General features: G+C 46.8%; 1 protein-coding gene across 1 annotated transcript in view; it reads right to left on the bottom strand.

Moving 5' to 3' along the window:
• Positions 1-4,371: 4,371 nt before the first annotated feature.
• The window catches only part of PSMB3 (proteasome 20S subunit beta 3), a 40,930-nt gene continuing 17,459 nt past the window's right edge, over positions 4,372-27,842 (bottom strand). Inside the window, exons 2-6 of the mRNA XM_085601778.1 lie at positions 14,194-14,378; positions 12,729-12,836; positions 7,063-7,240; positions 5,580-5,674; positions 4,372-4,499 (exon numbers count right to left, since the gene is read on the bottom strand). Of these exons, the coding sequence (XP_085457904.1) occupies positions 4,451-4,499; positions 5,580-5,674; positions 7,063-7,240; positions 12,729-12,836; positions 14,194-14,378 (615 nt within the window). The 3' untranslated portion in view covers positions 4,372-4,450. The remainder of the gene's footprint in view (positions 4,500-5,579; positions 5,675-7,062; positions 7,241-12,728; positions 12,837-14,193; positions 14,379-27,842) is intronic.

Raw genomic sequence — 27,842 nt, 5'->3', positions numbered from 1 at the left:
ACAAAGGTAAGGAGGTCCAAAACTGAACCTGAGACTTAAGCGCCGTGAGTGCTCTACCCAGGTTTCCGTCAAGCAGGTCCTGGGTGTTACGGTAAATATGTATGCCCAGATATTTGAAGGTAACCGGCGCTGTTTGGAATTCCCAAATCGCGCCGTCCCTCCTCCCGCTCACCGCCGAAGTTATATGCATGGGACTTAGATTCATTAATGGTAAGGCCTGATATTGCGCTGAAGGCATCGAATATTTTTCGAATATTTTTGATATAGGGTCTAGTTCGGTACTCCGGTCCTACAGATAGAGAATGATATCATCTGCGTAAGCAGAGACAATGTGGGTCGCAGTGCCACGGATCACACCCCGAGGGGACGCAACAGCGTGAAGCTTGTGCAGTAGGGGCTCCAGTGCTAAAATAAACAACAAAGGGGATAAGGGGAAGCCCTGCCGACTCCCCGGGCAACCACATATGGGTCTGAAATATGACAGCCGGTACGGGCCCGTGCAGTGGGGTTGGTGTACAACAAACGCACCCATGCTAGGTATATCTGTGGTATGCCATAGCACTCTAGGGCACGAAACATGTAATCCCATCTTAGCGAGTCCAACGCTTGTCTAAGGTCTAGGGAGATGCAGCACTCTTTGCTGCCCGAGGGGTGCGTACCCATCATAATCTGATGCAAGCGCCTGATATTAAGGGCTGTGCTGCGGCCTAGCACACAGCCGCACTGGACCGGGTGTATGAGTAGGGGGACAAATTGGTTAAGTTGGGTGGCCAAGAGGCGGCTGAGGATTTTGTAGTCTGTATTAAGAAGGGATAAGGGTCTGTAATTGTGTATGTGCAGGGCGTTTCTGTCTGGTTTCAGCAACAAGACCACCAGTGCCTGCAATGTGGTGTGCGGTAAACAGTTGCCTGTGAGAGATTCTTGGTAAAGGGTTTACAGATGGGGCACCAGGAGGTCAGCAAACGTGACGTAAAACTCAGCTGGGAACCCGTCATTCCCAGGGGGTCTTATTACGCGACAAGGCCTTAATGGCGTGCCGAATTTCCGCGCCTGTTATGGGGCGCGCCAGTTCATCTTGTTGATCCTGTGTGAGCTGCGTCATACAAATACCTTCAAAAAATGTGTCAAAAGGGGCCGTAGTCTGCGGTGTAGGAGGGGCGTAAAGGAGTGCATAATTGTCTCTGAATGTAATGTTGATGTCCATTTGTGTGTTGACCTCTTCCCCAGCGCTGTTAAGTATGTGCGTTATTGGGATGAGAGCAGGGTCGTTACGTACCAAGCGCGCTAGCAGTGGTCCGGATTGGTCTGCTTGCGAGTGTTGCATTTGGGTATACAGCCGGTAGTCCACTACTCTAAGCTCCTCTAATAGTTCAGCATATTGTATATTGTCCTCGCACAGTTTCATGAGCTGGTCACATGTTCCTGCCGCCTCCCCTCCCAGCACAGCCAGGTCGTCCTCTATTTTCTTTTGTCCGTCAATGATCGCCTGCCTCACCCCAACTCTAGTACTGATGGCCACTCCCTGCACTGTCGTCTTGAAAGCGTCCCATTCTATCTGCCGGGAGCTAGCAGTACCCACATTCACCTAAAAATATTGTTTTATCGTCTGTCAGGGCCGCCCGGAAAACCTGGTCTTCTAACATGTCTGGCTGCAATCTCCATGTGGGGATCGGTGTCGGTATCTTACCCCATTGTATCTGTAGCTCCACCGGATTGTGATCCGACAGTGTTTTCCCCATGTGGAGTGCCGATGTGACGGAGTCCAGCAATTTGGCGGAGCACAGAAAACGGTCTATTCGAGTGTGCAAGCCGTGCGGCGGGGAGTAAAATGTGTATTCCCTGTGTCCCGTGTGTTTTGCTCTCCAGGCATCTCTCAGTTCCCATCCCTGTGCCCATCCATAAAGTGCTTCCGCTTGTCTCCTGCTCTCAGTGGCGTGTAGTGGAGGGTGGGATCTATCCAAGGCAATATCTAACACAGAGTTAAAATCCCCGCCCAGTATCCATTGGTAACCGGCCCAGTCAGTTAAAACTGCACTAAGTGCAGCCAGGTATTTGTCTTGTTCAGTGTTGGGCGCATATATACAACCCAGCACCACATGTCTCCCATCTAGCAAACCATGCAGTAGAATATATCTACCGTTACTATCTATTTTTTGTTCCAACATTGTGAATGGCACTGTATTCCTCATCCATATCGCCGCCCCCCTTGAGAAAGCTGAATAATGAGTGGCAAATAATTTTCCCCGCCATTTCTTTTGTAACTTAGTTGCTTCGTCCCCAATAAGGTGCGTTTCCTGTAAACGTGCAATGGAGATTCTCTTGTCTATTAATTTGCGCCAAGACTCTGTGGCTCTTGTGGACAGAGCCCAGTCCGCGCACATTCCATGTACAAAGAGTATATGTATTAGGTGACGCTGCCATAGGAACAACTTCTTGTATGGGTAGAACCCGCTAAAGAGGCCCTGCTATAACATGTACAGAGGGATCTGAGCACATAACCCCCCCAATAACATCCCAACACTAGGTTCCCCTTGTAAAACTATAGAGGACCAAACCAATACCATTAGCCCAACATGGGCAACACTAGTTAAATAAAACCACGCAGTCGCTCGGGGGGTGAAGGCCATACCAGCACTAAAACAAACAACCCTACATAACAGTAGAATTGCGCCCCAGGAAGCTCATGCAACCAGGGTTGTATCAGCAAGTCTTAACATCATGACTCCACATCATGCGCTGTTGCATACTTTACCACCGCAGGGCACCCCATCAAAGTCAAAAGTAATTCGCCATCTGCGCTGTGATCGAGGGAATAGTGGCTGGCTGGTATCAGACTCCGAGCATATTGTGTTAGTGTCCAATATAGGCTCCACTTGGTTGACTGTCTGAGCATCATGCGCCGCCAGGGCAGCCTCCGTGAGTAGCGCATATTCTTGGCTGGTGCTGATTTGCTCCAACGTTGGTGCTGTTTTCGAGGAGAGACTCCCAAGGCCATGACCAGACCCATGTATGCCCGGATCCTGCCGGGTTGCAGCAGTGCTGGAATGATTCTGCAGGAGCGGGTCCTGAGAGAGATCCGGTGTTGAGAGTGACTTCGACCCATTCCGCTGCTTCTTCAGGAGTTTCAAAAAAGTATGATTTGTGATTATAGATCACCTTTAGGCGTGCCGGGAAGAGCAGGGCGTACTTCAGGCTGTGGTCGCGCAATCTTTTCTTTACCTCTAGGAACGTCGCTCTTGCCCTCTGGACCATCGGGGTGAAATCTGGGTAGATTGAGATAGTTCTATTTTCAAATTTCACTGGCGGATTCTCCCGGGCAGCCTTCAAGACGGTGTCACGATCTTTGTAATTAAGAATGCGTGCTATCAGTGGGCGGGGGCCCACCCGGTCTGGGCGGCACTCGGTGCGCTCTCTCCACGCTGTAAAGAGGTGTAAGTCCCGTCGTGGCAACCTTGTCCCTGAGCCAGTCTTCCACGAACTGCGTGGGATCAGACCCCTCGCTGCGTTCCGGAAACCCCAAAATGCGCACATTGTTGCGACGGGACCTCCCATCTGCGTCTTCCACCCTGTCTTGCAGTCCCCGGAGCTGGTGTTTGAAGACTTTGAGGTGCGTGGAGTGCAGCGTTTGTTGTGGGATAAGATCGTCCAAGGCCAGCTTGTTCGATTTTACTTTCTCGGCCAGCTTTTTGTGATCGGCTTGTAAAAGCGTGAGGCCCGTTGACATTGTGTCCATGCGAGTTTCCAGCGCCGTTCGAGAGTCCCGGATTTCTTTTAGTATCAAGTCCAACTTAGCAGCATGGGGGTCCATTCCAGTGGGTGGGATAACCTCGTTATCCGAGGGACTGAAGGGGTCTCCACCGGTAGAGGATTGCGTTGCGTTGTCCATCGTGGCATCCGTGTACTAGCCTATTTACGTTATTTATATTTTTTTGTGTTTTTGCGTTTTATGTAGACACACCCAATTTGTGATCTAATACATTACTGGTTTACTTAGATACTTTTTTCCCATTAAAAATCAAGCAAAATCTTGCCATCCCCGACATATATCCCACTTGCCATACGGTGACTCACAAATCAGTTTTGCTGAATGAACGTTACACGATCTGTGCACCCTATCACTTCTCACATAACCTTTGAAATATCCCATTTGAGAAAGTGGTATGTATGCTTCAACACCACATGCCAGGTCATCATGTATCACACGCAACTTCCCAAGAGATGCTACCACCACCCTCCAACCAAGCATACAATTATACCTGTAACTGCTACAGTCCGAGTATTAGGATGCCATACTTTTGGCAGGTCATCGCTTTAAGAATGCCAGATGATATAACTTTCCAAAGAAATGACCAATATATCCAATACAAAAGATCACAGGCGGCATACAGAATTTTATTTTAAAAAACAAATATTTAACTGCTTGAAGTGGGAACGAACAATGAATGATCTTTTAATCCATACGGGCCTTCAGAGTTCTTGTGGTGATCTTGTCTTTTTCTCTGTAGAGAGGACAAAAACAACATTTGTAGTTGAGTTAGGAGTATGTCTATGTCAATATACTTCAGGAATAAACATCTCATTCACAGCAACATGTATTCTCAAAGAAGCCTGTTCTAGTTCAAATGGAGTTTAATCCTGGGAAGCAGACAGAAAATCACTGATCCTCCACACCGCCCACTTAGATATTTCGTGGACTGAATTGCTATCACCACCATACCAAAGAAAGACCACTGTGTCAGCCTTCACATGCCTTGACAAATTAAAACCTGTCAGCCTCACCTCCAAGTAATGTTAATCACATAACTACTCTTAAACCTAAACTACACAAAATAAATTAACTTTACGGTATTTAAAACTTGCCACAGATTTTTGTAGTTTTGCGACTTTAAACTAATCTTGATGCTCACTAACGTTACCTTTAGAACAGGTTTGACCTTCTCCAGCATTCTATAGAGGTGAGCAGTCGAACATGCTCCAGAATCCACTGGTGCATAACAGCAGCAAAAAGGCCCAGGAGGCAGACTGCTACAGCAGAGTCTGGTTCGGACCACTTCCTAGAGCGCTGCATAATCTCACAGTCCAACAGCAGGAAGTCACATTTGAAAGAAATACTCAATTTATTTAAAATCCTCCTTGTTGGATTGCATGCAACGGTCAACCAAATAAGACGATGAAATGATGTCTCTCTCTTTATTTTCAGAACGCATATGTAATCAAAGTCACCAAAAGGACAGCTGGGTGCTTGACATCCAGAAATATACGTATTGCTCTTATTAAAGATTGAATTTCATTTCTATCCCTCTGTATTTGTTCAATAACACAGATGTCTTCTTTGATCTCCAAGCTACTGACGTTTCAAAGTCACAGGTAAACAGTGCAGACGTGAACTGGTCCGAAACAGGTCTTCCTGCTGTGCTGTTGCCCTTTTGAAGCCCCCCAAAATAGACATTACTCCAACTGCCATCCCAATGCACCTCCTAAGTCTAGGACACCGCTTCAAAGAGTTTCTCTGTGAACAAAGCAACTACCACTAACAACAGTTGGATTTGATAAATGATAACAAGAGACATTATACTCACATTACATGCACAACAACTCCCATGCCGGATACAGCATCCCTGTCCACTGCGTTCAACATGGCCTGAGAGATCGTTTCAAACAGGTCGTCTGGCTCCTACAGGGAAAACAAAATAAAAGTCAAGAAAAGGGCCTGCCAGAGAACTTTTTCAAAACTTTCAAGATGGGCCATTTCCCATGCTGGCCTTGTTCTCCCAGGATCTTGTCAACCGCTCAAATGTGGTGTTAACTAGAAACAGTGATGTGTAGTAGTGGCGTGTCACTGTTTTCAGAAAGGAATGTTCTTTCATTCCTAACCTCTAAAATAAGGAGTCTGCATCACTGTCCAGTTGTCACACACTGCGGATATTGTTGTTCTTCAGGTGAAGACATCAGAACAATAGTGACTTGCATATCAATCTTAGCATACTCATGTCCACGAACGCCAATTCAGTTTAAGACTAAATAAGCAGGCACCCATGCTCTAGTCTGAAACTAGCACCCTTTTCTCAAGTGAGGAAGCAAGTCCAATCTCTAGGACGCTTCAACTCTTTCAGTTCAGCAGAAATCAAGGCGAAGAGAAGGTCTCCGAGTAGAAAGATATAGTTCTCAACATACAATGGGGTTGGCCATGCTACCCTCTTACCAGAAGACGATAACTTTGTCATTAGAAGAGCCCAGCCTTTAAGAAACAAAGTAAGCCTAAGATGAGCCCAGCCAACTCTGCACAATGCCTCTTACCCCTGAAGGCTGCTGGCAGAACATGGGGGCAGGCAGGCAAACAGGTTGATGGCATGCCAGCTAATGACAGCCATTAGATCATTAGGCCAGGCTTCCTTCTGTTGTTTAGAAATATGGTAGTTGCCTAGTTTAAGAACAGTCAGATTAGCTGAGTCACTAATACATTGGTTTTAGCATTCAAATAAAATAGTTTGGGGATGTGTCAGTAACACTGGGCCTGATTCTCATAAGTAGTTGCACTTCTGGAATGTTGCAAAAACGTTTGGTGTTAATTTCAGTATTTTCTGGGATTTGCAGACAATTCCTGAAGACAGCTTGAGATACACAGGCTTTGTTCTGGACTTCGTTGTGCTGATCCATGTTAATTTGTAAAAGCATGTGTGCATGAATAAATATAACTTCCGTTTATTCCAAATTAAAACGTTTTTTTTTGTTGCAAAAGTGCATTTACACTATTAAACGTTTTGTTTGTTTAAAAAAAAATAACAAACCCCCCTCCCCAAAAAATAAAACTGGTTGATGGCATTTGCACCAAGTCACCAGCAACAGTTTTACACAGCCAACCCACCTACTGAATGTGGACCATCATGAACTACCATACTAGGGAGAGATCATCAACTACCAGCTTCCTTACAGACTCTGTGCACTCAGAAATGGCAGTAAAATAGCATGCTAACCCTAAAAAAAACCTAAACAAAAAGACCATATCAAATAGACAGCAATGACATTATCAAGGAACAAGTCTTAATGGACTCCATTACTCACCATGTCGGGTTCAAATAGGGACTCACACATTCCGTACATCTGCTCAGCGCAAGTACCACTGACAACAAAATCCTCTGTCACCATTGGGCAGCCAATCAGATCCAAAGAGCATATGAATGGTTCATAGGTTTTTGGGTCTAGTCCAGCAATAACCGGCTCAACGTAGTAGGGTCCGAACCTGGAAGTAGAGCACAGGCAACTATCAATAGAGTTTTCCTTAATGTAAAAGAAGTTCGAGTGAAGCATTATCCAGCAGAAAGCAAAAGTTGCTCAACTAGATGTCCGTGATATAACTAACACGCATTCCTCCTCTTGGAATTCAAATACAAACCCTAGACCACAGTTGCACACTATTCCTGTTTAACTGTGACGTTTAAAGTAGGGTTATAAAAGAAAGGCTCCTTGCAGTACAATGAGGTTTTACTTTAAAGGGGTCAAATGTCACAAAGCACATCAAAACGGCAGCTGACATCAAAAACAATATATTGCTGGTGATTGTTAAATACACAGAATGGTGCAAAGGGAACGTCCCCCCTATAATGGATGGGCACTTTAAGGCTTTTCACTTTTTTCCTGGAAATCCCTTGAGAGGGAAGTCCAACAGTAACCATGGTAACCTACTTCCGCCATGCGTGAGGGATTGTATGATGGAACCACACATGCCTTACAACGAATATTTAATTATTTAATGGGCAAGTATAAAGTTTTTACACACATGCGCTGTCTTTTTGTGGACCCATTGCTTTTCGTTTCTTTCTTTCAGTGTCCTTTACAAATCCTTGATTCCAAGTGGTTAATCTTTCTTATTTGTCCATCCCTTTCGTTGGTTGTTCACTCCCGCGGAGCAGCACCCCATTACTTGTAGCCTTTCACTTGTCTTATTTTAGTTACTGCCTCAGGACCTTTTTCTTAATTCAGAAAGTGAACTTCACACTAGCGTTCATGTTTTGAGCAGCAATGAGCTTCTCTGTTAACAGGAATATTATATATATTACCTGCTGGCTGTCGCCAGTAGGTAGTTATAGTTAGGACCTAGTTTCCATAGGAAAAGCATTTTTTGACTTGGCTATAACTTTGGTGTCGATTGACCAATCTTCATGAAATTTTTCCCAAAAAGCGTCGAGGTGGGTTCTATTGTTATGGAAAGTTTAGGGTGATCCGTGCAGGGGGACTCTGAATTTGAACACAAAACAAGGTTGCGTTTGTAATGTTAATTCCCATAGGAACCTTTAGCCACACCTACAGCTGATCCGCTGAACAGACTTGCATCAAATTTGGCAGGGAGGCAGATGTTGGTTTAAGGAAGTGCCTTTTGCTTATCCGTTGAGTAGTTGTTGTGAAATTTAACTTTAAAACTATAGAGATATATCTGGTCACAGATATTCGTTGTGGTTGCGCAATGAATCACAAATGCATGTGCCAACGGGAATGGCTGGACACAACCTGAACAGAAAGTTGTGGCCACCTTTTTATCTATCAAGACCGGTTCCCGAGGCTGAAAATTTCAGCAACAGCGAACATAAGAGGTCAATGTAGAGGTACTCTGACTCCATGTTAGAGAAATGGGGGTGTTAGTGATACAAGTTGTGTCCAAAATAGTTTTTATTTTTTTATCGCGCACGATATATCCGACGACGCCCTGACCTTCAGCACGGTCCCCTTGTACCATCGTGGGGACATCGCAACTATCAATGTCGTCGCAAATATTAGTGAAAATATAAAAATATATATTGGTGATCATTAATATGAATTGTTATAGAGATATTGAGTTATTTGTATAGTGAGTTATTTACTGTGATGGTTAGAATTAATTATATAGCTATTATTTTTGAATTTGGTGGTGGCTATTGAAATATTGCTTTTGCTTTACTCTTTCGCGACGTAACCGTGGGGTTCGCGACGACTGACGGCATCGCTATCCCCTGTCTCACTGAGAAAACGGAAACTAGGCTTTAGAGAGGGTTGTTCTTGAAATACATTAGAAAAACATGAGTGAAGTGTAAAGTAATAAACCCCTAGTGTGTAAAATAATGTAATATATGTTTTCACTTTAAGGAAAAGGCGCGACCGTCGCGGTTAACTGTGACATAGCGACGTCCCGAATAACCGTAAAAACAGAAAATAGGTATGAAAAAAATGGATTTTAAAGAAACTCAATACAAAAATAAGAGTTTAAACATGCTTTGAAAGAAGTATGTATATAGTAATATGTGTAGGGCAATGTTCAGAATGGATTTCTTTTTTTACATATTTTTGGATGTGTTGGTGGTCATTGAATGTCTGCTTTTGTTTTCCATTTATGCAACATGCCCGCGGGGATCGCGACGTTGTCGCGAATATAAAAAAGTAAAGAAAAAAAAAAACAACGCTTATTAATCCACTGAAGAAAATACAAGCTTATAAAAATACCTCTGATAGAGCCATTTTAGATAGAAAATACAATTTAAAAACCTTAAAAATTCAACAAAATATCATACGTTACATGGATGTTATAGTTGGGAAATAGAGTTGAAAAACCTTTGAAATTCACTGAAAAAAAAACAAAGGTTACAGGGCCTTTATATAGAATTTCAGCAGTTCTAGTTAGCTGAGCTAACTAAAACTCATGCCCCCGTAATGCATTGCTTATAACCTCACATATTACATCACTCATGACATGGTAAGTGACATCACTGACATCTCGGATGACTGAGTGTTTTTAAAATGTTTGAATGTTAAATATATATAACAAGGTATATTGATGAATCAGTGGCTGTATGAGTGCCTGTATGGATGATTCAGTGGGTGCGTGACTGATTGTATAGGTGAGTCATTAGGTGGCTCAGTGAATGTATGGGTGAATGACAAGGTTTTACGAATGTCTGTATCAGTCTGTCAGATGGTGTTTAAGTGGCTGTATGGGTTGCTGAGTGGATATATGTGTGGCTGTATGGGTGATTGATTGGGTGACTGAGTACCTGTATAGGTGAATGAGTGTCTGTGGGGCTGGGTGAGACGGTATGTGACTGCCTGCATGGATGATTGAGTGGGTGGGTGAGCGAGTCAGTGGCTGTATGGGTTAGTGAGTGTGTATGTGAGGGGCTGTATAGGTGACTGTGTTTGGGTGTGTCGGTGAGGGAATTAATGTGTCAGAGGTATATGGGTGAGTAACTGGATATTTGAAAGGCAGTATAGGTGAGTGTTGGAGTATATGAGTGACTGTGTGTGAGTGAGGGATTGTGATAGTGACTGAATGGGTGATTGTATGCTTTAGTCAGTGTCTGTATACATGAGTATATGTTAGTTTATGTATGAATAAGTGTGTATAACTGTAAGGGTGAGTATATGGCTGTGTGAGTGACTCTAGGTGAGTGAGTAGGTGTGTGAGTAACTCAGAGTGACTGACAGTGTGTGAGTGGCTGTGTGAGTGAATATATAAGTGGCTGTATTAGTGAGCGAGTTGGTGTATGAGTGGCATTATGGGTGACTGAGTGGATGTGTGTGTAGACCTATGAATCAGTGAGTGGGTGTTTAAGTACTGGCATGGGTGTGTCAATGGTTTCGAGAATGGTAGTATGGGAGTTGGAGTGGGTTTATGAAAGGCTACATGGGAGTGCGAGTGGGCGCATCAGAGATTCTGTTGATGATGTCACCAGTGATGTGACTAACCATGTCATGAGTGATGTAATATGGGAGGTCCTAAGCAGTGCATTGCATGGGCGAAAGTTATAGTCAGCCCAGCTTACTATAAATGCAGAATTTCTCTGGTTTTGTAAGAGTTAAATGTCAGCCTAACTATAATGTCCCTGTAACCTTTGCTTTTTTTTTTTTTACTGAAAATGTATATAATATATACACACACACATATTCACACACACATATATACATACACACATTACATATATACACACACACACTTAGACTCCCAACCCTGCAAATCTACCACCCCAAAGCCTAAAAATACCCCTGCCATCCAAATAACCCCACCCACCCTATAAATACCCTTGACGCCCACATACCCCTACCCACCCTAAAAATACCCTTGCCACACAAAAACCCTACTCATTCTAAAAAAAACCTTGCTACCAAAATACCCTTGCCACCAAAAAACCCTCACCCACCCTAAACCCTAAAAATACCCTTGCCACCCAAATACATCTACCCACCCTAAACCCTAAAAATGCCACTGCCACCCAAACACCCTAACCCGCCCTAACACCTAAATACACTCATGCCACCAAAATACCCTTACCCACCTTAAACCCTAAAAATACCCTTGCTACCCAGACACCCCTACCCACCTTTATCCCTAAAAATACCTCACCCACCCTTATCCCTGCAAATATCCTTTCCACCCAAAAACCCTCACCCACCCTAAACCCTAAAAATACCCTTGCCACCTAAATACCCATACCGACCCTAAACCTTAAAAATGCCATTGCCATCCACCCTATAAATACCCTTGACACCCACATACCCACCCTAAAAATTCCCTTGCCGCCCAAATACCCCTTGTCACCCTAAAAGTACCCTTGCCACACAAAAACCCTACTCATTCTAAAAATACCCTTGCTACCCAAATACACCTCCCCACCCTAATCCCTAAAATACCTTTGCCACCAAAAACCCCTCACCCACCCTAAAAATACCCCTGCCATCCAAATACCCCCACCCTACAAATACCCTTGATGCCCATATACCCACCCTAAAAATTCCCGTCGCCAAGGGTATTCTTGCCACCTAAATACCCCTACCAACCCTAAACCTTAAAAATGCCATTTCCACCCAAACCCACCCTAACACCTAAATACACTCATGCCACCAGAATACCCCTACCCACCCTAAAGCCTAGAAATACCCATGGCACCCAAATACTCCTACCCACCCTAAAATACCCTTGCCACTCAAATACTCCTATCCACCCTCAACCCTAAAAATACCCTTGCCAACCAAATACTCCGACCCACCCTCAACCCCAAAAATACCCTTGCCACCCCAATACCCTCACCTATACTAAAAATACTTTTGCCACCCAAATACCCCTACCCACAGTAAACCCTAACAATACCCCTTGCCACTCAACTACCATTACCCAACCCTAAAAATACCCTGACCACTCAATACCCTCATCCAACCCTAAAAATGTTCTTGCCCATAATTATATATACATACATATATATATATATATATACACACACACACACACACACACACACACACACACACACACACATATATATATACACACACACACACACACACATATATATACGTATACATACATACACACACACACACACACACACACATGCTTACTCACATTTTCGTTGTCAAGGCATGCATGGTAAAGGCATAGGTGTTGCGATGGATGGTAAATGTATTGCACAGTAACGGTCATATTGTAAAGGCTGTTTTCAATGCATGAGCCCTTATAAGATACTAATTAAATTTTGCATTGGAATACTCAGAGGGGAGATCCAGACATACCCACAAATGAAAGAGCAAAGTCTCATGCCGACAAAGCAGTCAAACCAATATAAATCTTAGCTTGGAGTAGAAATGGAAACCCAAACTGGAAGCAAAAGAAAGAAAATGCTGTGGCAACGCATTACAAAGCCCATTTGTAGTAGAGTTAAAAAAAAAACACCCTCAGATGCTGAGAAACACTCTTCTGCAGTCAAACTTACCGCTTCTCATACAAAAGGTTGGACACCAGACTCATGAATGTCTTAGGCTTGATCTGACGGCCTTCCTTTAGTTCGTAGAGGTTTAGCCGGAATTTCAAACGCTGAGACCTATAAATGGAGACAAACTCAGTCTATTATCTTCTTCATCAAATATCAGTAGCATAATAGAGACCACATTGCAAAGGTAAATAGAAATTGCTCTTCCTGCCTTTTACCTCAACATTAATCTTCATTCTGAACCACTCCAGTGACACGGGTCGTACTGTGTTCAACGCCGTGCTGTATAAAAGAGCCCCAGACACCTTCCTTCTCTTGTTTTGGTGCATAATGCCATCAACTGTATTAAACACCCTTCTGCAGTTATAGAGGACATTCACTAATTTTCATGGTCAAACCACTGATGTGGCGCAGGATCCCAATGACGCTGCCACAGACAGTTTGCCAATTCCACAGCTGTAGTACTGAATCCATGGGAACTATGCTATTATGCTCATAAAACTATTGATGTACTGGGCCTCACAGACGATAAACAACGTTTACCCGAAACTTTTTCCCCGCTTGGAATCACAACGCGGTCGTTACAACACCTTCCCTAGTGTCCGCACAGGCTGGAGTTGGAATAGTAAATTATACTATTCCAATATCCAGCGCCCCCCCTCTGCAAGTCGTTGTTCCGACTTGCGGAGTAATGGTATGCGGAATCACAACACGGTAGTTGTAACGACCGCGTTGTGATTCCAAGCGGGGAAAAAGGCGGCAGAGTAACGCCGTACATTCCTCACAGACGCAACGTCACTCCCATGTTATGCTACATTAACCAAGCAAATGCTCACGTCCAACCCTCTTCTGTGACACAAGATTACCAATGGTCAAAACCTGCTAACCCATGAAATGACAGACTAGCAATGCATATTATTGTGCTGTGGAAGAGGGTCGCTGAGAATCCTGCTGCAGTACAGGATCTTTACTTGTTTCCAAAATCATGATAAAAGTAGAGAAAGTCACCGAGTCTGTTCTATCCGCACCCAAGTAGTAATTTGTTAGTGAAGGATTACAAACTCTTGTACTGTTGATCCTCAAATGGGAAGGCATTTCAACAGTAATCTGTAAAGCCACTATACCACCACTTCTCACTATTGTTAAGAGCACATTTTGAAAGGATACACTCCGCTCAGTACATCATGTCAACGTTTTCTTCGAATTAAGCGCTTACAACTCAAGTGGCCAAAATTACTAACACAGAAAATCACGAAAATGGTGAAACAGATTTAAAAACAATGCTCCCAACGGCACTCACACAACAGGTATCCAATAAATCATACTTCTTGTCTCATACATTTTAGTAACGCATAGAGCATGTTTTCTCCATATAAAATATACACATTTTCCATAATTTGAAGAGATGCAGCAAATGTCACTAAGCACCTTTTTCAATGGAAAATAAATCCTTAGAGCCTAAACTTACACTGTCAAGACGTCTGTTGCCAACCCTGCTAGTCCAATATATAGGCGCTCTCCCATTGGAAAGATCTTCTGAAAATCGGTGGTCACCATTTGGGCCTGGACTCCGAACCGTCTGTCTGCTGCGATGGCAACACAGTTCTTTCCTCTCATGGCCATGACGGCCCCTCCGTTATATGACATAATAGACTACAAAGAGAACAAATAGATTCGATCTCAGTGCAAAAGCAATTAAAAGGGCAAAGGGGAAATACATTGTTTTTTGCATTGCACCCTAAGGTCACTTGACTGCACAGGATTCAGCTCTACTAAGTAGGTCCAAGGTGTTGCTACAATACAATATCACGTCCCAATAATCTCCCACACCTAGAGGTTTAAAGAATAAAGTTAACAAGATGACCATTTATTTTTACATTGAGCCTAAACAGTGCATGTGCTATCTCTTCGAGACATGTTGTATATACTTTGTGGGCTTACACCCGGCCCACTGTTTGTCATTTATTTCTGTGTCCTTTAATGCTTAGAATGGGTTAATTTTTCCTATTTGTCCATCCTTTTTGTTGTTTGTTCACTCCCATGCAGCAGCACTCAATTACTTGTAGCCTTTTACTTGTCTTATTTTAGTTACTGCCTCTGGACCCTTTTTTTCTTAATTCGGAAGGTGCACTTCACACAAGCATTCATGTTTTGAGTACTGGAGTAGGTAAAGCTTGACTTTCATAAGGAAGATTGCATTTAACTGACTTTCTTTTACAATATCCGATTAGGAGGACTGCAAAGGTCAAGTTATATACTTGGAAGACTTTTAGAGAAGGGGTTGGGGTGAAAGGCACCAAGTTAACACTCCAAGAAGAGCTATATTCAGATTTCTTTCTTTATTTATTTATTTTTAGAATCTGTTTAATATTCGTTCAACAAGAAGATACGGAGTCCTTATGAAGAAGACAGGGATAAACATTCACCACTTGTACATCTGAAATAGACCAGTTGAAACAGCCTAATCGCCCAGATCAGTAAGATGCAGTTACATCACATGGTAGTTACATTGGGCTGCCTTGTTCAATGATAATCATAGAATAACGAAGAGAGGGAAATGCAGAAAGAAAAATAAGGAGGGGGAGAAAGGCTGACGCAGCAACACACAGGCTCATGAATCTATACCTGGTAGGGAGAAGTGATATACCCTGAGCTTAGCATCTATTAGCAGGTAGACGTCTTGAAGTCACTTTCAATTGGCATAGGTCATCTGTTAAGGGGGATGCACGGTGCATCACTATTTTCAGCCCTAATCGGCAGTACCATCAGCTGATTCGCGCAAGCACATAAAAGCCTGAAAAGGTTCTCGTATATATCTGGGACAGGAAGAGAAAGGTATCAAGTCCCAGAAGTCGCCAGCTGGCTCTGGTAGTACTTAGCATCTCTCAGACAATCCTCCAGGCGAGGGCACAGTCGACGGCCCCAGCACATTGCCTTCCTCTGCTTACCTAGGAGCAACAACAGCACGACCAACTTACAAAATTCTGGGAGGACCTCTTTGACATACCCCAGTATGGCTGTAAGGGGTGTGCGGTCCAATCGCAGTCCTGTCATCTCGTCTATTGGATCTATAACGGCTTCCCAGTATCGCTGAACTCTGGGGCAGTCCCACGACAGGTGCATGAAATTCACACAGGGACAGAGCATCTGACACAGCGCACCTCATCCAAGAGTCCCTACCTACACAGCAACTCCGTTGTTCAATACAGCTTGTGCAGAAACTTAAAGTGAATCAGTCGCAGCCTATAATTGGGCAATAGTGTCATTGACTGGGCGCAACAGAAAGTCCATTTATCTACCAGAATAGGCGCTCCCAGGAAGTCCTCCCAGTCTGAACGGGCAGTGGGGATTTGAACAGGTGCAGTGCGCTGCAATTCAGAATACAGTCAGGTGATCAGCTTGCGCAGGGAGGGATTCCAAGAAAACGCTCAAGTACAGGCAATGTGGGGGGCACTAGAGAGAATGAGGCATAGGAGGTGCGCATAGCAGCCTAAGCTGGTAATAGGCGAATCGATCAAGCAGGGTCATCGTGTCCCACTCCAACACTTGCTGTGGCAAGATGAAGAGCCATCTGGGAATGCTGCTCCCATGGTGTTCGACTAAGACGTCTCCATTTTATCACATACGCCTACATCCTAGGTGAAGGGAAACAGTGGGTGTCTGATCAATGGGAATGAAGCAGCAAATAAGACATCGAGTCGCACACGCCCACAGAGCTCATGCCAGGCCCAAATTCTACACCCAATCATGTCCACCGTTGCCCGCGAGCAGGGCCGTGCCCTGTATAATACATTATGGATTGGCTGTGGCACAGCATGATCATGCTTCGGTGGTGTGTGTGCCATGAACTGTATAGGATACAACTGATAAAACGCAAACTGTGCCTGCGCGCAGCAATAATATAAATTCAAATCTGGTGCACCCAGCCCCCACCCCCCTTCCTTGCTCGAATGTTAGGGTGAGAATCTCCCACGCAATCCTGGGCTTCCGCCCAGCCCATGCCAACGTCACCAAGCTCGAATGCAGTTTTGACATAAAGATACCTGTAAGACGGAGGGGAAGATTGACTAACAAAGAGAGACGTTTAGGCAGTATAATCATTTTAGCAATGGCTAGCCGTTGCGCCTTAGAAAGTGGTTGGCGCACCCAAGCAACTACCTGGCTCTCCAGTCACTCAATCAGGCACCCATAGTTAGATCTCCACCTCCCGACTTAACCATATTCCCAAAGATTTGATTGGCTCCTTCGCCCAGCAAAGGGGGAATTCCAAAGGGAACTCCTCTGTGGCATCTGTAGGTGGAAAAACTACCGACTTAGCCCAATTAGAGATTTTGGAGAGTCCTTCAAATCTTATGAATTCCCTAATCAGGGTGTTCCGGTTTCTAGCAGGATGCTTAACGTATAATGTGACATGGTCAGCATACATTGAGACCAGCACCACTCGAGGGGTAAAGGCAAGGCCACCCGGAGCTCGATGTTGCCTAAGATGCGCATCCAGGGGCTCCATAGCAATACCAAAGAGTATAAGGGAGAGAGGGCACACCTGCAGAGACCCGAAACGATGGGGAGACCATGCTATTAATCCGGAGTCACACCGTGGGATTGGTTTAAAGAACACCAATCAATAGAATACATTTAGGGCTAATTTCCAAGCATGCTAACAAGATGAACAAGTACAGCCATTCAAGTGAAACAAATGCCTTGGTGGCATCTAGAAAAAAAGCCGCTGCAATTGATGGCTCTATCGCCTGAAGGATTGCGAAAAAAGTGCACAAATTGTGTGTTGTGGCCCTCCCTGAGACAAATCCCAATTGATACGGTCATGCAATTCGAGGAAACAGCGGGAGATGCTGCGATGCAATTAACTTGGCCAGAATTTTACTATCCACATTAATCATGGAAAGAGGCCGGTGACTCGCAGTCCTTATAGGGCTTCAAAATAGTAACAATAAGTGCCTCTCTAAGCAATGAGGGTAGGTCGCCCTTCTCCAGAGACTCACTGAACATATTTATCAGATGTAGGGCCAAGAGGGGTGCATACTCCCTATAAAACACTGCCGACAGGCCTGGAGCTTTATCGCCCCGGAGAGCCCTGATAACTTGAATGACCTCCTCCTCTGTGCAGGGTTCGACAACAAAACGGCGATGCTTCTCCCCAAGCCACAGCAATTGGATAGAGTCAAAGAATGCTGCAAGATTGGGGGGTTTGAAGAGGGGGTGTCTGTGCCGAACTATACAGAGAGGAATAAAAAGGCAGCATTTCATCCTGCACTGCTACCTGGCCAATGACCAGCTAATCCTCGTCATCGCGCAATTCAGCAATATATTCAGTAGCCCAGGGCTTGCGTAGCAGGCCAGCAAGGGTCTTGCCTGCTCGATCCCCTTCACCATATCCTTTAGCTTGTGCCTCCTGTCCCAAATACTGCATTTCGCGCAATGCAGCCTGAAATTCATCTATTTTACCACGTATGTAACTCAGAAACTCTGCCCGCCGAGTTGCATATTATTTACGTTCAAGAGCTTGTATCTGGTTCTCAAGCCGTTGTAGGTCTTCCCGAAGCTCTCAAAGAATTCCAGCCTGCTTAGCAATACATTCCCCCTTATCACTAATTTGCATGCCTCCCAGAGCATGGAAGGGGATTCCACTGTACCCTGATTGGATTGAAAGATCGAAAGAATTGAAGTAACGCCTTCCGCGTGGCCTCGCGAAATGCCCGATTCCCTTAGGGCTCTAGTTGGGAGCCGCCATGTAAATGCCCAACCGGAGTATTCCAGGACCAAGAGCTCAAGAAGTACCGGCAAATGGTCCAAGAAGGTTCTTGGCAAAGGCAATACAGCAGCCATCCATGCTTTCACATCTCCAGACGTAAGCCAGTAATCAATCCGCGACCAGGAGGAATTTGCTGAGGACACACAAGTTTCCCCTCGGCATCAGAGTGCCTGGCCCTCCAAACATCTATTAACCCATTATCAGTTATTAAAGATAAAAGTTAGGCAGTCAACCGAGGATGAGGGCGACGGGAGGCACACGATCTATCATACCGCATATCTAAGAGAACATTGAAATCTCCCCACACCACAGCGCCTGGCCCCAGAGCATCCACCTCTCCAGAGTTCTGCAAAAAAGTCAAGGTCATTAGCGCTCGGCCCATACACAGACACAAGCCTTAGTGGCCATGCCTCGAAGGTGCCAGCCAACGTCACATATCTCCCCTGCTAGTCACATTTGGCCACCCACGTGCACCAGTGTAGCCCCTTCCTAATAAGAATTGAAACTCTCCTCGCATAATTGTAGTAGCACACCACATGCTGCTCGCCAATCCAGCCTGCCCGCAAACGTGCAGCTGTGTGTTTAGTCAGATGTGCTTCTTGAAGACAGCAAATACCTGCGCTTTGGTGCTTCAGGTATGCCAGAACCAACCTCGCCTTGCACCGATCATACAAACCTCGCGCATTCCAAGTAATGATCTTCAAGGGCGCCAGGGATTCAGCCTCAGTACACAGCTTGATGGCTCCCCCATATTGCAAGCTGTGCAGTCCCTCCCTTGCACATTGAAATAAATTATTTCAGCCAAAGAAGAAGACTGGGAAAGAGAAAGAAACAAGGAACAGGATAGCAAAAACAGTCTAAACACATCCACACACTTCCAATCCCCCAAATGAGTTAAAAACAAACCATCCACCCCTGCCATTGCCCAAGAAAGCTAGCAATGCATATTAACAGAGGAATCATCATGGGCGAGTGGGGTCACCCAGCGCTTAGCAGCCAAAAATAAAGACAGGGTGGCCGGAACAGGGAAGACATCCACTGCTGCAAGCCGGAAATACCCCAAATCAGAGCACATTCAACGATGAGAATTAGGGGAGCACTGCAAGATAAACCCTGTAATTCGCCCAACCCGGCAGGGCCAGGCCCTTTTTCATGAGCAGTACATAATATGAATGGCAGAACTAGTGCACTCAGTCGTTATCACTTGTACAGCTGTCTCATCATTGCCGCAGGGAGTGTTCAAGTCAGTCCCAGCCAGGGGCAGGCTCCTGACAAATTTCGCAGCTGCTTTTGGATCAGTAAAATAGACAGTCTGGCCAGCATGGAAAATGCAAAGCTTCGCAAGGTAAATGTAGAGAGTACGTAGCCTTAGTCTTTCGAAAGGAGAGCTTCACCGCAATGAATTCTCACAGCGCTGCCTAGACTGTGATCATAAAATCGGGGTAGAAAGAGGCAGTATTCACTTGGTACGACATGGTGCGCTACTCCCTGGCAAGTCTGAGAACAGTGTCCCTACCTCTATAATTCAGGAGCCGGGCAATAGTGGGTCGCACAGGGGCCCCGGCAGCGGTCTTGGTCCCAACGATCTGTGTGCCCGCTCCACTATAAAGACGGTGGATAAAGATGGTCCAAATAATGTCCAAGCATTTGCTCCACGTAATCCTCAATTCCAATTGTCGCGGTGGATTCCAGTACATCCATGATTTTGACATTATTTCTCCTTGACCTGGCTTCTAAGTCCTCATTTTTTATGCAAATTAGCGTAAGCACTTTTTCCATGTGGCGAAGCTTTTCTTTCGCCACATTACCATCGTCTTCCACTATAGAAGTGCGCTGCTCGAGTTGGCTAATTTGCTCATCGTGATTCAAAACCTTCTCCTTTAAGCGATCAAGTCTGTCAGCTGGAGAGTCTATTTTGTTATCAATAGCCGTGAGGGACTGCTTCAAATCTTTGAACATGGCCTGTGCATTAGGTTCCTCTGGAGTACCCCCACAGGCTGCTGGATCAGTAAAAGACTCCTCCAACTGGGCCTCTGTACCGTGCGGCGGCCTCCACTGCTCAAAGAGCAACTTTGAATGTCTAGTATTAATTTTGCCCATACCGATGGAGGGAGAGGGCGCTTGCTCGGTTACAATTCAACCACCTATCAGTTGGAGCAGAGCCGAGGGATCAAAATCTGCTCCCCCGCGAATGTGCAATGAAACTTATGCCAGTGGGCAACTTCCCGGGTTGTAACTCTCCTCCGCCAGCCAGCATTCTCCCCAGAGCCGGCACTGGTGCACAATGCCACTTGTAGCCTTAGTGGCACTTAATCCATCCGCTTTTGCCAATGTAGGCCGTGACTCTACTGCAGTCACCTGGACTGGAATCTCTGGCTATGGCCTCTCCTGGAGAGGGCCACCCCGCGACAGGACCTGGACAAGGCCCAGGAGGCGCACACCCGTCACAGCCGAAGACGCTGCTAGCCAACATGGAGACCGGCAGCTTGTTTTCTCCACTTCCCTGCTGCCTCTGCAATCACATTGCCATTTAAGGGAGGCCACATGTGTTTGCACCACCTTCTGGGGTCTCCCCTACGCAGAGCCACCAAGTTCTCATCCTCCGATTAAGGGCCTACAGCACCGCAAGACCGTCCCAGGCCCCCCCCCCCACAAGACAGCCCACCCTCCGCTCAGCAGATTAATCCTAGGGCCCAGTCAACTCAGTGCCTGCTGTCCAGGGGGCACCAGTTCAAGGATATGCTGTGAACCTGTGCGCAAGGCTGCCGCTCCTCCAAATTTGTCCCCTCAGTACCTAGTATATGGCTGTTGGCAGCAGCAAAAGTCTCCGGTTCTCTCCAGCTCACGACAGCCGCTCTCACTGCACTCTGCCCCCGCCCTCAGCTCTCCGCATCTAGCCCTGCACTGGGCCAAGGCTGCGCTACTCCTCCCAGTCAGCTGCGTCGGTACTGGGGCTCCGTCTGCTCAAAAGTTATCCTCTCCCCATTCCACTTCAAGAAAGGAATCTCTCCTCCACCAGGCCATTCCCGACAGACCTGATGTCTGCCGATAAACGTTGAATAATCGTTACGGCCTGCAGAGCCTGTAAGAAAGTGACTCTGTATATACTGCACCAAAGTAAGGTTCAGTGTGCACAGAGTCCACAGTCCCTAGAGGTTTGGCAGAGGCTAATTTGAGATATAACCGTACTCTCTAAAGTGGTAGCTTGGTCGAGCAGTAAGGCAGTGTCAGAGGACAGTGTAAAGCATTTGTTGTACACACTCAGTCAGCAAATGGTCTCTCACACTCAATAACTGAACTCTAGGCCAATGGTTTATTTAAAAAATATATGTCTGTTTTATTTTAGAACCACAAGTAGGTATCAAAATATGCTTTCTCAGAATGAGATGCTTTAGTTAAATACTTTCAATAGGCAATAGACTTTTGAATGCAATAGTTACAGTTGTTGCAATAGGCAAAACAATTCAAAACACAATTATAACATTGAGCTCAATGGGAATTTCTAAGTAAACGCAATTAATTACTTTTGGGATTACTTTTCTAACCACAGGACTGGATCCTTGGGGCAAGATGGCCGCTGACCGGCCGTAGCAAGCAGTCGCACTCTCTCTCCCCTCCTCCTCTTTGACTCGTATGGAGATGTAGGATGCTGGTCGTTGCTATCTGGCTAAAGCGATCGTCTGGTTTGGCGCTGGGGCACGAACTCTTGCAGTATTGGTTACCTCGGCGACTTATATATTTAATGAGATTGCATGCTTGCCAGAGGGCTGATAGCAGAATGGCGCCTAGAATATCTAAACCCCAAAAGGAGCAGAAGGTGTCTGCTGACCCTAAGGACACGCAGAAGGAGGTAGCGGTTCCGCCCTCATCTTTGCGGGGCAATCTCGAAGATTGACCGCCAAGAACGCAGAGGGTTCCGAGGATACTTCTAGTGGCAATGGCAACAGTGCTCTTATTGTTTACGATAAGGATACGGCAGCTGGCGGCGCCGTCCGGAAAGGTGCTAAGAACCGACAGGAGGGCGGCAGTGAAAACAAAGAGAACTCGCTGCGCCAACCTACCTTGTATGAATCTTTTGCAGCAGCTTCACTAGAGCCTGCGGGAGCCCCCGCGACAGGGTATGCTGGAAACAGTGAAGTTTGTGACGATACGTTGTTGCAACCCTACGCTGGGCCGGCAGAAAGCCAAAGGGAGCCAAGCGGCGAGCTCACGGATGAACAGGATGATCTGAGCTCCAAGGCGGGGACGGAGGCAGAGGTAGGATCCACAGCTCTCAGTACTTTGGGTAACACGTGTGGTAGCGATGGGGGAACCGGGCTGGTTGGTGCTGGGGGGGCAAATGGAGACTCTAGTACAAATATTGCTTGTACCCACGCAGTACACCCTTCAGCAACTCATCCAGTAATCCCTCTAGTAACCCAGGGGATTGCAATCCCAAGGCAGCTGCAGCGACCGGATCAGTCTAAACCAATACCTGGCTCGCCTGACGGAGATCGCTTTTTTTCCCTTAATTCGGGGTCATCACTCTCAAGTGAGGGCAGTTTGTCTGGGGACTCAGACTCAGCACATTTAACAGAAAACTCTTCAGTGCAAAGGGCATCTGCTGTCCGCAGGGCTAAACATCAGAAAACCAAGTCCAGAACTAAATCTAAAGTGACGGAGAGTCCATCTCACATTGAGGCTGCCAAAAAACTCTTCTGGGACTATTCGGCCACGTCTCAGTTATATCAGGAAGATGTGTTATAAATCCACAACAACAACAGAATAATCCGAATAGTCCTCGACAGACCCCCTCAATGGACTTACTGTATACCACCTTAAAGCAAATGCAGGGGAAAGCCAGGTCGGAGAGCAAAGCAGGCAACAAAAAAAATACAGGGTTCTCTCAGGAAAATGAATACGCTGCATGAGGACATGGCGGACAGAGTTACTCATGTGGAGGAGAGGACAGGAAGACTTGAGGATGATGTCAATAAATGGCAGGCATTTAAGGAGGCCAAAGAGAAGGCGGTGGAGGATTTTCAGTGGAAGCTCGAGGGTTTTGAGAACCGCCAAAGGCGGAACAATATCAGATTGCTAGGAGTGGCGGAAGGGGTTGAAGGGCAGGATGCTCGGGCTTTTGTTGTTGCTCTATTGAAGGTGGCCTTCCCTGGAATGGCTTCATGGAATTGGGAGAATGAGGTGCAGCGAGCACATCGATTCCCTCTGACCCAAAGGAAAGGGTATGTGGCATCTCAGGCCGACAGACCTAGCGCGATTCTCGTCTATGTTGGCAACTATCTTCTCGGACAGGAAGTTATGGACAAGGCAAGACCTGAGGCCAGACGGTCCTTTGACGGTACTAAATTCTTTGCTGCCCAGATTTCTGCCACACCACCGTGGAAAGGAGATGGCGTCTAAGGCAGCGGACAGTCTCATTTCAGGGTGTGGGCTGCGAGGCCTATCTGTTGTATCCAGCACGTCTTAAAGTGTTAGTTAATGGGCAGGTTAGGACGTTTTTCTCCAAAATCAAGGCCCAATTGTACTTAACAGAACTGAGGGAGCAGAAGGGGAAATTAGTATGTAGCTCTGTGATGTAACTAGGTATTGGGGCATTGAGTTGATTTAGGAAACTTAGTATAAAAGATTTAGGAGGGCACAAACATAGTATAAGCACAGAGTCGGCTATAAGGGAAGGGGGTGGGGAGGGGTCCGCGACTTGCTACAGGCTCAAGCTGTCACACACAGGTTATGACAGACCTATTTGCCTGCAAGGGGGGAGGGGCAGACTTTGAGTTGGGGTTAGGGGGGGTACAGGGCACAGCACAGTCTGGCATTTGGGAAATGCGAGTGAGCACAGGAGGTGTAGAATACTAAATAAACTGATCAAAAATTAGGAATCCGGGAATTTAGAAGGTATTAAGAGGAATTCGAGCACTGACTTGCTGGATATTTGGTTGGGACAGTCACCTGATGTGTTTTAATGAGTATACGAATAGTCTCGCTGAATGTATGTGGGCTTAATGATCATCTTAAAAGACAACGAGTCTTAGCAATCTTAAGAGCAATGCGGGTAGATTTTGTATGCCTACAAGAGACGCATATTGAGCGGACAAAGGGGTACTAATTGGAGCAATTGGGGTTTCATCTTATAGCTTATTCAAAGCAGGGAGCTAAAACCAGAGGGGTGTCTATACTCTCCAGGAGGAATGACATTGTATTTAGGAAAAAAACTGGAAGACCAGTGGGGTAGATGGGTTTTAATGGAATGTATGATTAATGGTGAATGGGTTACTCTCGGTTCAATTTATGGGTCTACGGAGGAGGACCAGTATATATTTGAATTCTTAGATTCAGAACTAGCTTCATTATCCTCTGCGAAGATCTCAATATAAATGGGGCAGAGGGATTGGGTATGGAACCAGGAGATCGATACCTGGGCCGAAAAAACAAACAAAAAAAAAACAACGTGCCGAGCAATTGTTAGCCTGGCTCAGAACAACTCTTTAGTAGATGCCTGGGCAAAGTTGAAGCCTAATGACCCAGGTAGCACTTACTACTCTGCCCCGCATAAGATCTGTGTTAGGCTTGATTATTTTCTCATCTCCAATTGTTTATTGTTGAAAAGCCAGATTGAGAAATGGCCTCGGATGATTTCTGACCATAACCCGATCATTTTAACTCTAGAAACTACAAAGACGGTTAGGCACGAACGCATATGGACTTTTTTTTTTTTTTTTTTAAACCGTTTATTACAATCTCAAATATATACAGGTATGGGCCTACAACCTTCCGGCCGGCCGCTAAAGTGACAGAAATAAATGACATATATACAATAAGGCACTTGGCGTTACAGAGACACTAAAGCAGGAGGTATCAAACAACGTGGGCCACAAGACTCTGAGCCCACAATACGGTTTCGTTTTATACAACACAACAACATAAAACCACACCCGCAAGGCAACCCGAGAGCGAAAGTGACAACATATGCTCCTCAAATGGGGGGACCCCAACCATATACTAAAATCGAAGGAGGGGAAGGGGAATAGGTCCGGGACTGTGAAAACACTGTGCCCGGGATTGAGGGAGGGGGTCATCTAGGGGGACGGAGCTGGTGAAGCGGGAGGCAACAATGGCGGCTCGCAAATACCCCCGCGGTAGGCGTTCCAGGGGCCCCACACCTTCAGCCACGCCCCAGGCTTACCCCGCGCCACATACACCACCTTCTCTCGGAACATGCACCAATCCATGTGTTCTTTCCAGGCCGACACTGCCGGGGGCCTCTGGGATCCCCACAGTTGAGCGATGTCACGTTTAGCAATCATATAACCCAGCGTCACCCATCGCGTCTGCGGAACCGAGTAGTCGGTCGGTTCCCACACATTCAGCAGGCATCTCCTCGCTTCAGGCACCAGCACGACATGCGTAACCGCTCGCAGGACCTCATGCACACCACGCCAGAATCGCTCCACCCTCGGACATTCCCACAGAATATGTAAAAAAGTCGCCAATGCACCGCACCCACGCTTACACAGTCCATCCTCGGCATAGCCCATACGCAGAAGCCCTGGCCCCGTCATGTACACCCGGTGAAGTATCTTAAGCTGGACGAAGCGAAGGCGAGCCGGGATGGCCACCTCCTTCGGGGAGGCCACCGCGGAAATCCAGTCCTCGTCGTCCAGCTCCAACCCATCGGCAACCCAGGCCTCGCGGAGCCCAGTCAGTAAGCCCGAGCGGTCATTAATCAACTTCTTGTAGATGAGGGAGATCGTGCTGTCCGGAACGTGGCCATCTAGCACTCTATCCTCCAGTGGGGAGGACTCCGGGATGGCGGCCACGTCTGGGAAGACAGAACCCAGTGCGTGACGGACCTGCAGGTATCGAAAGTATTCACTGCCCTGCAGCTGAAACTCCGCCTGCAGTGTCTCGAATGTTTTGAATCCTACCCTCGTCCAGAGGTCCCCCACTGTACTAATGCCTATCGTGTCCCTCCTATCGAAGCCCTTCGAGGTCCATAGGGAGCCCAACCTCTCAGACGCGTACAACGGTGACGCCCGGGTCAAACGGTCCTTCCATCCCATAGCTGCATTGGCCGCGTGCCATACTCGCACCATGACACGCGTGGGTCCCGTCAGGCGGGAATCGGGCACGCTAGTGTAGAGCGCTCGATTGTAATCGCCACCGGGCAGGAGCATCTTGTCCATTTCAAATGCCGGGTTTAAGGCGGGCCCGTAAAGGCCGTGATTAATTGCAGCTAATTGGGAGGCCCAGTAATACCGCTTAATATCCGGGAGGGCAATCCCTCCGTCATACCACGGGAGCGTCAACTTTGCCAGAGCTATACGCGGCCTCCCGTCCCAGAACAGGCGGCGCTGCAAACTCTCCACCTCACGGAAGTAACGCGCCGGGACCAGGTCCATCGAGTTCTGGAGAGCGTACAGAAAGCGCGGTAATGACATCATCTTGAACAATGCCGCCCGGCCGAGCGGCGAAAGCGGCAAGCGCCGCCAGCGCGCGACGTCCTCCTTCAAGCGCTGGAGGGGGGGAAGCAAATTCCGCTCGTAGCGGGCTACCGGGTCCAGCGTAATATAGACGCCCAGGTAACGAAACCCCTGCGAGGCAATCTGGATCGAGCAGCCCCGCGGGAGAACAGGAGCCTCCCCGGAAAGCACATAGACACAGGATTTAGCCCAGTTGATGACAAGACCTGAGTTACGGCCGAAGGAGCGCAGAACATCGACCAGGACAATCAGTGATTTACGCGGGGAGGCTAAGTACAACAGGATGTCGTCGGCGTAGAGGGACACGCGGTCCTCATACTCAGGGGTCCAACGGAGACCACGGATAGAAGGGTGCCACCGCAGCCACTCCGCCAGGGGTTCCAAGGCCAGTGCAAACAGGAGCGGCGACAGGGGGCAACCCTGTCGCGTGCCCCGTCCCAGCACGAATGGGGCCGAGACTCGACCATTCACCACCACCTGCGCCAATGGGTCAGAGTACAACAATTTGACCCAGCTGATGAATCCCGGGCCAAATCCAAATTTCGCCAACATCGCCCAGATGTATGGCCACTCGAGCGTGTCAAACGCCATGGTGGCGTCCAAGGACGCCAAGATGGCCGGCTCCCGCACGAATGGAACACGCGCGAGCACCCCGTGCAAGCGCCGCAGGTTAAGGGCCGTGTTGCGATGGGGAATAAAGCCGGACTGGTCTTGGTGGACCAGATCGCCCACCACGCCGACCAGCCGGTTGGCAAGCACCTTGGCGAGGATTTTAGGCTCCGCATTTAAGAGCGAGATCGGCCGATAGGATGTAACCCGGTCTCGCGGTCTCCCCTCCTTGTGGATAACCACGATGGTAGCTAGACG

The sequence above is a fragment of the Triturus cristatus genome, chromosome 4_2 (genome assembly GCF_964204655.1).
Source record: "Triturus cristatus chromosome 4_2, aTriCri1.1, whole genome shotgun sequence".
Lineage (NCBI taxonomy): Eukaryota > Metazoa > Chordata > Amphibia > Caudata > Salamandridae > Triturus > Triturus cristatus.
This window is presented reverse-complemented; position numbering and strand designations above follow the sequence as displayed.